Source organism: Artibeus jamaicensis, unplaced genomic scaffold (assembly GCF_021234435.1).
Source record: "Artibeus jamaicensis isolate MK-2021 breed Jamaican fruit bat unplaced genomic scaffold, CSHL_Jam_final scaffold_3151, whole genome shotgun sequence".
Lineage (NCBI taxonomy): Eukaryota > Metazoa > Chordata > Mammalia > Chiroptera > Phyllostomidae > Artibeus > Artibeus jamaicensis.
This window is the reverse complement of record NW_026522037.1, coordinates 1,973,260-1,986,176: the sequence shown is the minus strand read 5'-3', so window position 1 is coordinate 1,986,176 and position 12,917 is coordinate 1,973,260. Positions and strand designations below refer to the sequence as shown.

At 58.3% G+C, this 12,917-nt stretch overlaps 1 protein-coding gene across 1 annotated transcript in view; it reads right to left on the bottom strand.

Annotated features, from left to right (window-relative positions):
• The window catches only part of SDK1 (sidekick cell adhesion molecule 1), a 577,655-nt gene that overhangs the window by 121,149 nt on the left and 443,589 nt on the right, over positions 1 to 12,917 (bottom strand). The window contains exons 8-12 of the mRNA XM_053656995.1: positions 10,121 to 10,204; positions 6,387 to 6,581; positions 3,827 to 3,943; positions 2,599 to 2,766; positions 686 to 788 (exon numbers count right to left, since the gene is read on the bottom strand). Coding sequence (XP_053512970.1) covers positions 686 to 788; positions 2,599 to 2,766; positions 3,827 to 3,943; positions 6,387 to 6,581; positions 10,121 to 10,204 — 667 coding nt within the window. The remainder of the gene's footprint in view (positions 1 to 685; positions 789 to 2,598; positions 2,767 to 3,826; positions 3,944 to 6,386; positions 6,582 to 10,120; positions 10,205 to 12,917) is intronic.

The window sequence follows — 12,917 nt, the reverse complement described above, 5'->3', positions numbered from 1 at the left end:
TGCCCCTCCCTCTGCTCACAGGGGGGCTCCAGAGCGTAGGGGCGTCTCGAGTGGACCACTCGGCCAGAGCGCGTACACTGGGATGCCCTGTCTTTCTAGATTGAGGTCCATGTCTGCACCTGAAAATGACAGCGGCTCTGAAAGTGACAAGCCTGTGGGAAGCAGATGGCCGCTGCGAGTTCCCCTGCGGTGTCACGCTTTCCCCTGCGACTTTCCTGCCTGAGCTCCGGTAAGGACGGGGGTTACAGTTCATCTCGTGACCCTCCAAGTCACCCCGTCCTCTCCTTCCCACGAACTGCCCTCCAGCCACGTCAGAGAGCGGTGGGTGCCCTGCCCCGTACGGGGCCTCCCCGCTCCCAACACAGCCTCCCCCGGAGCAGGGAGAGGCCCTGTTGGGGCCAGCAGGCCCAAGCACACACTGTGGGCTTTCCTTTCACCGAGGGCCAGCCTCCGACATGGGCATTGCACACATGGGGCATTGACCTCGGCAGGGAAGCCACGGGAGCTCCTGGTGCTGAGGCCCGGAGCGGGACATCTCCCCGTGAACAGCACACGGGGCTGGCGTGGGAGATGGGGTACGTGTGATGAAGGATGGGGCCTGCCACTGCCTGGCGCCGAGGTCAGGGGTCTGTGGCTGCAGTCAGAGCAGGAACGAGCCCCAGACGTGGTAACTGAGGGAGCTGACCGGAGAGAGACACGGGGGTCATGAGCGGCTCCGCAGCGCAGCGTGGCTGTGGTCCCCTTAATCACCACGCGGTCCTCCGGAGGGTGGACGATGGATGTCCGGTCTGAAAGACACACAGGCCGCAGGTCAGACAAAATAACACGCTGGGGCCTCCTCCCCTGGGGGCGGTGAATCGGTTGCCTGACATTAGACACTTCCCCCCATCGTGGAGACACGCGTGTGAGTCACAGCACTCGGGGTCCAGCAGGAGGTTGGAAGAGGCCATCCCGGGAGCTCTGGACATGGGGGAGGCGGCGTGGGAGGAAGGTCGCCTGCACGTGGTTATTACGCCTGCACTCTTAGGGGAACGTCTTGGTTCTTCCCAGGGTAATCAGCACTCTGGCGATCTACTGTGCGCCCCGCACCTGCTGACTTGTTTTATTCAGCCCTCCCAACAGTCCTGTCGGGGTGCGACTGTACCAACCCTGGTTTTCAGGATGGAGTGATGCTCAGAAATACAGGGGTTTGCAGGACGCCACCCGACTAGGAAGCAGTGGGCCTGGTGCCCCGGGCAGGCCTGCAACTGCGCCCAGACCAGCAGCTGCCCCATGAGGCACAGCTGCCCCGGCGCGGGCCCTGCCCACGGCCCTGTGGCGTGCATGCCCACACTGCACCCTCCGGGGTGGACGCTGCTGGGGCACCAGGAACAGAGCCTGGAGTGTGGGGGTCGCCGGACTGAGCTCGGGGCCCAGCCCGAGCACCTGCTAGTGGGCAGCTGGAAAGCATCGCTGAGCTTCTGCTTCCTGTGTGTGGAAGGGGGAGCCCTGGACGCCCCGCAGGCCAGTGTGGTTCCTGGCACCCCACTGTCATTCTGACCTTGGACTGGGCAGAGCCACACAAGTGCCTGGTGAGTGACCTATGGAAATGCAGACATTGGTTTGTCACCAGCCTTTAGACATACGGCTAATTCTAGGGACCAGGATGAATCGGAAGTGGCTGACGGCGTCAACCACTGGATAGGACAAAACCTCCTTTCCAGCACTTGACGACCCCGGGGGACTGCCTGCTCTGCCCTGGACTCAGGGTGTCTTCAGGACACCTGGTGCCTTAGAAAGGCCACGTTGTGGACGGGACACCAGTGGTGTCAGGAAAACCCACATGGGTACGGAGGGAAGCCCAAGCAGGGTTCTTCGAGGGCCGTGTTGTGACATACCATTCACTCAGGCAGTTCAATTGTTCTCTTCCTGTAGAGACGGCTTACAAAGCTCGGGCAGTGAGCCCTCTCTGCTCTTTCGAATAATGACTTTTCAGTGAGAGAGACAGGGCCGAAGCGGAGAGGAGGAAGCTCGTGGGCGAGCGAAGGTACAGGGCAGGCGGAAGTGTGGGCAAGCCAACCCCTCTGTTCCGGAAACGGCTCGCTCTGCGTTCAGGGCCCCCGTTACGGACAGGAGTGGAAGAAACGGGAGCTACAGAGAAGAGTGTCCCTCTCCGTTCATTCCTCGGGTGTCGGAGACATTAATATTTCGTAGGCCAGGAGAATTCTGGTTGGTTACCACAATGGTATAGGAAAGAAATGTCCTTTCTCTAGGGTTGTAATTCTTGACTCGGCTTCCTTACCTAATGATTATAAAATTAATCAACCTGTCAGTTTTGTTATTCGAGCTACTTGGGGACAGTGTCCGTACTCTGCAGACTGGAGAAGGTCGATCTTTGTTTGATCTCTCCTCAAATGCCCCCTTTAAACCACAGACCGCACTTTCTAATTCTTCTTTTGGAAACTGAAAAATTAATTACTCAACAGATACCTATACATCAGTTGTAAAAATAACCACTGTCTTCTGATTGAATCAGAGGGCCCAAGGGCATTGTGGTGTCCCTAAGCACAGAGGACATGGGATGCAGCCGTGATGAGGGCAGGGCCCCGGGGTCCTTACTCCACACGGTGAGCGTGGCCGACGCGCTCAGGGCCCCCTCTGTGTTGACGGCATAGCAGGTGTAGTTGCCGGCATCTCGGATGGAGACGGGGGTGATCTGCAGACCCCCAGACTCAAGCAGCATGAACCGAGGAATCCGCACAGAGCCGCTGGCCAGAGTGTGGTTTCCTGATGAGCAGCAGAGAAAACAGGGGTGTCAGGCCTGTGACACTTGACAGAAGGTCGTGCCCAGAGCCCCAACCAAGAAAATGACTCCAGGAAAGGCCAGCACGTGGAGTGGGGACATTCAGCACAGACAGGCCAAAGCCGTGGCCTGCAGCAGTCTGTACAGTCACGGACCGAGACGCCTTGTTGTCCAGCATCGCGAGATTCGGGGAGCGAGACTGGGGTCGGTGGCTGTGACTGCTATCTCCGGGGGCCGTCTACGAGTGTGCGTCATGGGTCATGCGTGCGTGCAGACACCTCTGTAAGCTCTGCGTGCGTTCTCCATTGGGCAAAACAAATAAGTAACAAACGGAGGAGCCCTGCCCTTCTGCTTCCTCTGCGCTTTCCCAGGTCCGTCCGCTGCGGTCTGGGCGCACAGACCACGCTTCTGTGGTTTTAAACCAGGAGCGTGAAGAGGGCCTCGGTTTTGACGTTCTAACAGGGACAGTCTGCCTGGCGGGACCTGTTAACGTGGACCAATGCAGGTCGGCACAGATTTGTCAGTGACGTGCGCCTGGCGTGACCGGGCGGCAGGTGCTACAGAGCAAGCTGGGGTGGCGCCCCCTCCACAGGAAGGGGACACAGCAGGGCGAAGCGCCTCCCCCGTGTCCAGTGGGGAGGACGCCGGAGATCCTGTGTTAGAAGCAGGTTTCTTTATTGAAAAAAAGGGCTACAGTTCTTAATTTGTAACATTCCTGGGGGAGAGCACCGTGGTTTCAGTCTTTCCCCGCATCACTGCTTCCATCCCAACGCTGGGGACCAAAGGGGCCCCAGGCCCCCGGCAACGGGTGATTGATTTAGACAGAGGGCAGTGACATTTGATTCAAGTTCACCGGTTTTTAAAAAGTCTGTTTAAACGAAGACTAGACGTAAGCTCTGTGAAGATGACAAGTGTCTTGCCCGTCTCACTCACCCTGGTGCCTCTGGCATCTGGAACCTGGAAGGGACCCTGGCCCCTCAGTCCCCACCGAACAAGAGCCACTGTGACAGAATAAGAGCCACTGTGACAGGATGTGCCACCTACCTCTCCTCCACGTGATGGCGGGTTTGGGGGCCCCGGACACCCCACACCGCAGTGTGGCCGTCATCCCGTCGGTGACTGTGGTGTCTACTGGAGGCTGAGAGAACGCCGGCGCGACATCTAGGCAGGGAAGTGGGAGGGGACATGGTCAGTGTGCTGCCTCTCAGAGACACTGCCACCGGCCGGGTGCATGGTCCACGTGGACTTTTACAGAACTCATCTCAGAGGTGACCACAGCGACAGACCTGAGCCCTCCTGGGGTGCTGACCACCTTCCCTGACTCCTCGCCCGGGGCTGCAGGGAGGTGCAGCCTCCCGATGCAGCAGACCCCAGGGGCGAGGCAGGCCCGGGGAGCTGCTTCCATGAACGTCAAGGGAAGACATTTGTTTGAAGGAATCCAACAAGCTGCTTTCATTATTAAACAGCTGACTTTTGAAGGTTGGATGTTACCCAGATGTGACACTCGCACACTTCCAGGATCGGCGCTGAAAGTTGAAATGGCTGGGTGTCAAGGGTTCAGTAAGGAGCTCCTGGGAGGTGTGGCCGGCATGGCCGCAGGCCTCCAGCCCCGGAGCCCCGAGAAAGACCCTGAGGGACCAGGCATTCAGGCTGGCTCCAGCTCAGGATGGCCTGAGGGTGCTGCTGCAACAGCGGTGACGCTGGAGTCCCAGAGCAGCAGTCATCAGCATCTCTGGGTCCTGTGTGAGGACCCCTGCCTGAGGGCCTGGGCCGATGACCCAGGGGGAGAAGGGCAGGGGTCAAGGCAGCCGGGGCCCAGCTGCTGCCTGCCCCTCCCTGGTGGGGCTACTTGCGAGCCCAGCAGGTCCTGCTGATTCTGCCGCTAAGCACAGCTGGGCCCATCCCTTCTCCCTCCTCTGGTGCCACCACCTGGACGGTCCCATGCCTTCGCTGTCCCCCCCACAGTCTGCTCTGCCCCCTGCTGTGGGTGCGCCCTGAAAGCACCCAGTGACATCCTGCCACCCCTGCTCATAGCCCCTGGGGCCCCGTCTCCCCCTCCCCTCCTCCTACCCGTACCCCTGCTTCCCGGCAGGCCGGTTCTCACCTGTTGGCCTTCTCCCTGAACACACACCTGCCTGGTGCGTCTAAGACTCCTGCAGAACTCCTGCAGAACTCCTCCCCTCCACCCACGACATGCGGGTCCCCAGCACTGTCACCACAGACCCTTCTCTCCTTCGGACCTTGGCCGCGGCGCCCTTCAGAGCGACCTCCCCATCACCGTGAGCTGGCCTGGTCTAGTGTCCTCACGGGCTCACCTCTCCTCCTTTACTGTCTGCCCCTACACCCTCCGCCCTCCTCACAGCTCTGTCCCCAAGCCGGGTGGACCCACGGGGCCTGACACGTGCTCAGTGTTTGCTACGTGAGCGGTAAATATTGACTGTCCTACACCATATTTTCATTCCATTAAAGGTGTTTTAATGTGAAAAAAGTCCATTTTGCTAAACCCTGCATTTAGAAATCATAATCATTTATTTATCTGTTCGCTTTCCAGTTGTCATGGTAACCAGTTTAAGCAGCATTTTCTTCTAAATTTCCAACCCAATCCTCAAAGAACCCCGCGAATCTGGCCGGTTCCATTTTGACCACAATGTGGAGGCTGAGAAGTGAAGGGAAGCTCCCCAGGTCTCTCCCTGCGGGAGGCGTCGGCCTCCCTGACCAGACCCCCACCTCGGGGGTCAGTCACTGTCCTTTCCTGCGGAAAGGGCGCCACTGGGGCCCGGCCACGCCCACTGTTTTTTCAGAAGGGATTCACGTGGCAGAGGCCACGCCCCTCAGCGCTGAAACTGCTCACCCAGAGCCTGCCGGGCCGCTCCGCTCCGTAGCGCCCGGCCCCCACAGCAAGAGCCGCTTTAAGTAGTTCCAGCTGATTAATGCCGGGTTCCGGCGTAAGCACCCAGTCTCATTTCTACTGTTTGAGGTGGCACTGGTTTCCTGTGCTCCTAACTAGATGATGGACTTGACCCCTGGGCGGGGTTCAAGGAAGCGAGCCCCTTTCCCGAAGCGTCTGCACGAATCTATAAACATTCCATCCATCTCCCTGAGAACCACACCGACTAGCGCTGCCGGCGCACACGGCTAGGACACGAGCCCTCTCCCCGGGAAGGGCGAATGTGAGTGGCGAAGGTCTAGTCGTGGGGCTCTGCCTTGTCACAGAACAGACACGACAGCTGTGGGAGGTGGTAGAGAGAGCCCGCGGGAGCGACGAAAGCCTTCACCGCTCTTTGGTTTCTTTGAGTGCCCAAGTATTTACATTAATGGGGTCATAAAAGAAACTCACAAAAGAACTATAATTGTTCACTAAAACCACAACAGAGAGCGAATATTTAAAAAATGGAAAAATGAGCAAAAGGTTAAGGTTAGGAATGAGCTGTTTGGGGGATGTCCAGAGAAATGGGGTTTCCTACTGGGGGTACAGAAGGGGCTTGGTAGCTGGCCCTCTGGTCCCCCGCCAGGACCCACGGGCACCTGCGCTGCCCAGGGCTGTCCGCAGAGCTAAGGGGGCAAAGGTCAGGAAGCTCTGGCCTCTCTGAGGGTTGGTACTCACTGGTGACATCCAGGTAGGTGGAGGTCTGGACCTCGCCTCCTGCGTTGCTGGCAAAGCACTGGAAGACCCCTGAGTCGTCAGGTCGCAGCTTCTGGACATGCAGGCCCCCGCCAGGGAGTACTCGGTACCGAGGGTGCGGCAGTGGGCCGATGCGCGCTGCGTCCTTGTACCACTGCAGGGCCGGCAGCGGGACCCCTGCGGATGGGAAGGGACAACGGATGTGACCAATCACACACAGAGGATTGAAAGGCAGTATCGCAACAGGCGTTTCAGGTGTCACTTTTCTTATCTCACAGGAAGCAAAAGACCTCTGGCTTCCATCTGGAGGGCGGGAGCCATGCCCAGCCCCAGCGGAGGCCCCTCCAGGTGGCCCTGCGCCTATACAGGCTCTGTGTGGACGAGCCAGCACGCAGGGGTTGACTTCCAGGCAGACGGGGTGGGATGCAGGTCCCCGCTGTCTCAGAGCCCCATTCTGTCACTTGGGCTTGGGGACACTGGCCAGGGTGGGAGATGGGAGGAGCCAGCTCCCACGTCTGCCAAGTGGGCTAAGCATCCCCTGGTCCTGCTCCTCATGTTTGGAAAGGAGGGGACTCTCGGAACTGGACAGGTTGTGGTGACGAGGCATCGGGTCAGTCTGGACAAAACCCAGGCACACAGGCGCACAGACCCTGCCAGGCACACAGAAAGTGCCATGTGGGCCATGTCCCTGTTTGCTGTGAAAGCTAACAACAGTCCCAGCGAGTGCCACCTCCTAAGCAGCCACCCCTAAGGAGGTGGGCCTCACCTATCTGAGTGGAGTCTCCTGGGGCGAAGGAGCCATTTTTCAGGGTCAGGAACCGGTGCAGGAGCTGCACTTGGTTAGAGGTCCAGGAGACCCAGGGGCATTGAACTGTGGACGTGGGAAGAGTTGCCTGGCTCCTGAGACAGACGCGCATGCAGTGGATGCGGAGGAGGGACTGCAGGATGGCTCTCTCCTTGAATCCTGAGAGTAAATGGGGCCAAGAGCATGGCTGAGACTTGGACCGAGAGAATGGGCAGGCTGGGCTGAGGCCAAAGGCATGGCCGTCACTCCTGGGTACCCCTTCCTCATGCTCATGACACCCTGGTGACCCGGGAGCTGTGCCCAGAGCCAGCCAGCCTGCCCTGCAGAAGGCATATGCAGGGGACCAAGGACAAGCTCCCAGGGGCAGAGCCTAGGCTGGAGAGGCAGGGACTTTCCTTAGCCCGAGTGAACCAGGGCCCGTGCTGCTCTGCCTGCATGGCTGTGGCTGGCACTGCAGACCTGGCAAGCAAGCAGATGCCCGCTGTGCCCCAGATGCCTCGCCACACGGAGCAAGCCCCGACCAGGGAAATGCCCGGTTCCTTCTCTGGGTGTTTTCCCGGGTGGCTTAGGTGGCCAGTGATGGGGGGGAGACCGCTTTCTTGGGACTTTGTCCTGGGCCCTCCTGAAGCCACCACGAGGGGTAAATTGAGACCCTGGAGAGGCTGCCCATTGTCCTGAACTCTGGTGGGCCCGGCACGGGCTGGGGGCCGGCCGGGGGTGGTGCAGACAGAGCGAGGCTCCTTCTGCATCTCCGGTGGTCCCGGCCCTTGGTTTCCCCAGGTGGAAGTTAAAGTGAACGTCTCCACGTGGTGCACGGTGGAGAGCACACCAAAGCTCTTGCTTTAAGATGCTGTGCAGGTGGAAGGTGCCTTCTTTTAATAAATAAGGTTAACGTTGTGGAATATTTCAAGCTAATGTGTTCCCAGATTCTGTTCTCTGCTTAATTATGTTTCTTGTCACTTTTCATTAAATCAGGGAATTAAAAAACCCCATTTCAAGGTAAATGCATAGCCAGTTTGCGTAAACGCCAACTGCAATCCCATAGTGCAGCCCCCAGGAACAGCCCCTTTGAGCCCGGCTGCCGTTTCGTGGTCAGAGTGAGGCGGAGCAGTGATTTACATGACGGCCACGCCACGTGGAAGACCTCTGCAACTGTTCCTGAGTGTGCACCCAACAAGCAGGTCACCCATGGAAATCGTGTCACAGGGGCGCTCCCTTCCTGAGGGGACATCGTCAGAGGGTCCATTACTGAGAAACGACTGTTAGGGGAGAGAGACCCGGGAGCCTTCCTCCTGGGGCGATTTCGCGCCCTGCGCACACTCACCCCCTCCGCACTGCGGGCAGCTTCACTCACGCAGCTGCTGGCCTTGAGAAGCCAGTGTTCACACAAGGGAGGGAACAGCGTGATCATCGCAGGGACCACATTTCCATTCAGGATTCCTGGTCCTCCTCCCCCTCCACCCCTTCCTTGGCTGTCTGAGGGAGAGTGGACAGGGAGGGACAGGGACAGAGTGGAGCAGTGAACGGCAGCCACCAGGGGCCACGCAGGGGTGAGAACTGGGCTGCTCAGGGGTGAGAGTGGGCTGCTCGGGAGACTGCCTTTGGGGCAGGTGTGTCTGTTGCCTGAAGTACAGTGGACAGAGGAGGCTGTGCGTCACATGCTGACCCACAGTTGGCAACGGCGGTGTTCAGAGTGACACCGCCACCGTTTTCAGAAATGGAGGCCAGCCTGCAGGCTCCGGCCGGTGTTAGCAGCGTCAGTTCTGCATCCGGAGTCTCAGTGCCAAGGCAGAAGCCAGCGTCCTGCCCGAAGCACTTGCTTTGGTGGCCAGTGGACTTGGGTGTGGGTCCTGTCTCCATGTGACCCTTGGTGGGGCACCTGCCTCAAGGCCTCCTCTCCAGATGCCGGAGAAGATCTTGCAGGAAGCATCTCACTGCGCACCCTCCCTGGCCTCCTGGCTTGGGGCCCTGAGCGCACTGGGGACCCCACTTTCCGGGGCGTTGTTTTCGAATGTGTCTGGGGGTATAACAACCAGTCTCACAGAGCTGGTTTCGGGGTTTACCAAATCGCTAGGAACCCTGGCCTCCGAGTGCTTTGGAGGAAATACGCACTCTCGAGACCCACAGATGTTAACATAAAAAAGGCCCTTTTCATCCCGGACACTCTCCAGGGCACTGCCCCGGCCTTCGCTCAGCAGGCGAGTTAGAGCCTGTCTCTGCTAGGGGCGCAGGGTGACAGCTGGTGCTGCTGGACGTGAAATGGGGACGGTGGGCAGGTAGGAGCCACAGTGTGGGGACGAGGGCTGCGGCCGGCTGAGTGACACAGGTGAAGCTGACCCAAGGTGAAGATGGCAGAAGACAGGAAGATTGCCTGTCCAAAGAGTTCAACTTAAAAAAAACTCCTCATCTGAGAATATGTTATACTGATTTTAGAGAGAGGGGGTGTGGGGGCGGGGGAGAGCGAGAGAGAAACATTGATTGGTTGCCTCCCGGGGGTTGAACCCGCCATGTTTTGGTGGGCAGGACGGCGCTCCAACCCGCTGAGCCACTGCCCAGGTGCCTGTTCGAAGAATCTGAAACCACCTGTCTGTCTACAGAGCAGATGTGCTCAAGAGTCCCATCACCTCGGGGGTGAGAACAAGCTCCCAGCCCTAAGTCCTGGCGGCCACACCCCCGTGGGTCAGAGCTCTGGAAGGAAGAGGACAAGACGACTGGGAGGCTCCTGTGCTTCTCTCCAGTGCACATTGTCCCTGCTCTGGGGTGAGGAGCGAGGTCACGCACCTTCCCGAGGTCACCTGCAGAGTGACCGAAAGCTGCTGTGCCCCCCCGACCCGGTTTCTAACCATTGCACTCAGGGAGTCCCTGTAACGGTGGCGACCCTCCCCTCCCGCCGCAGCCCCCCCACACTCACCCATGGCTCCGCACGGGATGTCCACGGACGCCTCCACTTCCACCGAAATCCGACTCTCCGGCTCCGCAGTGAAGTACGGTGGCTCTTCAAACGAGAAAAAAACAAAGAGCCCCTAAGCAAAGGAGGTGTGTTTCGGGAGGCTCCCCCGCCTACACGAGGCCGAACTCCTCCTGAACACCGGTTTCAGAAACTTCATCTGCTACCAACACGTGGACAAACTCGGGACTCAGCGAGCAGAGGCCGGGAGCAGCTCCCCCGCTCAGGGTTCGGGGGCCAGTTCCTGCTCAGGGTGACGGCAGCTTGCCAGTTTCTGGCTTAAAGCACAGAATACCTAATTCAGATGTTAGAAGGACTGTCGCAAGAGGTTCATAAAGGTGGACATTCACCGCACACTATTTTATAGGCCAGTTCGCTTCAGCGTCTGAACTGAACAGCAGCTCACAAGGCATGTTGACCCATCAGTGAGGTTCTGGCCCACACCAGGGGCAGTGCGGCCTATTAACATATCTTTAAAAGTCTTAGCAGTTCTTCTCTAAAATATAGATTTAATACTTCAGCGGAACACAACACAATAGCTAAGAGCAAAAGGGAACAGGGCCTCTCATCCATCTTCAGCAGCAAACCCTTAACCACCTGCATATCTCTGGATACTCTGCCAGCCTATTCAACCAAAAAAATAGCGGTTGTATTAAACAGTGAATTTCCTCGGAGAATAAACTGCAATATTTTTTCTCAGTGTATTCAGTAGAAATCCAACAGTGGCGTGGCCTGGCTCGTGGAGTGCTGAGGTGGCAGTGGTTCCATTGTCACGACAACATGAGGCTCCTGCCCCTGCTTTCTGGGGGATCACTGACTTCTGGGTGCGTCTGCCAGAGGGGGTCACGTTTATCCTGACAGACGCCACAGCCTGGCGAGCCTCCTGTGCCGACTGCGTGCTTAATACAGGGGGAGCCTGAAAAGGGGAAGGAGGAACAAAAGCCTAGCATTTTGAAGAAATGATTAAGGAGAAAAGGCCGAAGGCTCCATGGAGGTAAAGCCGGACATCGGTTTCGCAGCCGTGGGGACCGTCTGAGTGGAAACAGTCTGTGTGAGCGCCCGGGTCAGGCCGGGGCGCGGCTGCAGGTGCACCAGATGGAGGCGGAGTCTGTGGCTCCGTTCGTGTGGATGGACCAGGCCCAAGGAAACACTGCAGAGGCTGAACGCTGTTCTTTCCAGGCTGGCCTCGGCCGCGGGCTCAGATGCTGACACCCAGCCTGGCTCCTTCATTGATCCGTAAGGCGTGGGCAGCAGCATTTCCAGTCTGCTCCACGTGCTCACCCTGCAGAGCCCGTGTGCCGGCCACCACCGCACACGCTGTCTGAGCACAGGGGTGAGCGGGGAAAGGGGACCAGTGAACGTCCCACATCTGCCTTTGCCTGTGACTGACGTCTTCTGGCCTTAAGGGAAACGTTCCAGCCTGCGTCGTGCGTGGGGCAGCCCCATGCACTGCAGGAGACGGCAGAGAACTGCGCCAGGGTCCTCTACTCAGCCCCTCCCATGGTAATGCCCTGCAACCGTGTACCAGTCACAGCTGACAGGGCACAGCAGAGAGTCGCAGAAGCACGTGTGATGTCTGAGAGGCGTCTGGGGGGTGGGCCCTCACTGACCAGGTGAGGTGGGACCTGGGACGAAAGACCAGTCATCCGAGCACTTGGCATTTGCAGGTGCTGAGGTCTGCAAGACGAGGGTTACAGTCTTGGGGTGGTGTTCCCCAGAAGCAGACCCTGAGACCAGGTTCACTGCCAGCAGCTTCCTTGGGAGGCGACGGAAACACCTTGGGGAGAGCAGGAGGGCAGCTGGAAAAGAGCCCTGGTCTGGGCAGCTCCCCTGTGGGGGTGCAGCCTCGCCCCACAGGGAAAACTCCAGAAGCCAGCACAGAGCGCGACCTCCAAAGGTCGTCCCCTCCGTAAGGGCTCTTGTCCACCATCCGATGCCTGTGACGGCTGTTCCTGGAAGGGCTAATCCCCAGCACTTCCCACCTGCCACACACCGGCACCAAGGCTGCACGCAGGGGACACCAGGCTCCTCAGAGGGGGTGGGCAGCGGAAGAAGGAAGGCAGGTGGGGGGGCGTGCTGGCGAAGCCCCGTGGCTGGTGCTGCCTGCGAGGAGGGGCCACAGTCAGACGGCGGTGCCCTGTTCGCGCCTGAGAGATCACGCAGTACAGCCGGGGTGCAGGCCGAGTAAACAGTGCGCACATCTGTCTGGTCTCATCAGTGAGGAATAGAAGGGATCGGAAGCCAATTTGCCTGTGTTTTCTTCCATCTCATGTCCATAAGGGAGCTTTTTCCAGTGTCCCATGGTGACAGCCAGGAAGCTGGTGAGGTTTCCCGAGGACCCCCCTCCCTGATTGCCGGGCTCGGGGTGACACACTCCCGAGTCTCTCTCAACTGACAGAGGCCTTTCAGAGCTTTTCCAGGGCGACTCAACCACAAAATCCCACCTGTCAGAGCAAATTCTCAGGAATAGGAGGGGATCGAAGTTGACATCATGAAGAAGAAAGTATGTCCCTATGCCTTTAAATGGCAGACAGCCATGGAAACTCCAGAGAGGACAAGCAGTCTGTTCTGGAATTCAGATGCAAATGCAAGACCAAGTTCATGTCAGAGATTTAAATATTTTTAAAAGGAATTATGATGGAAACAAACATTCTAGTTTACAAGGAGATAAATTTCTTCTCCTTTAAATTACCTTACGATGTTTTAACGCGACGTAGTCCTGTCTACTGGAGATTTACACTCCAGCAATTTTAATTCTGGT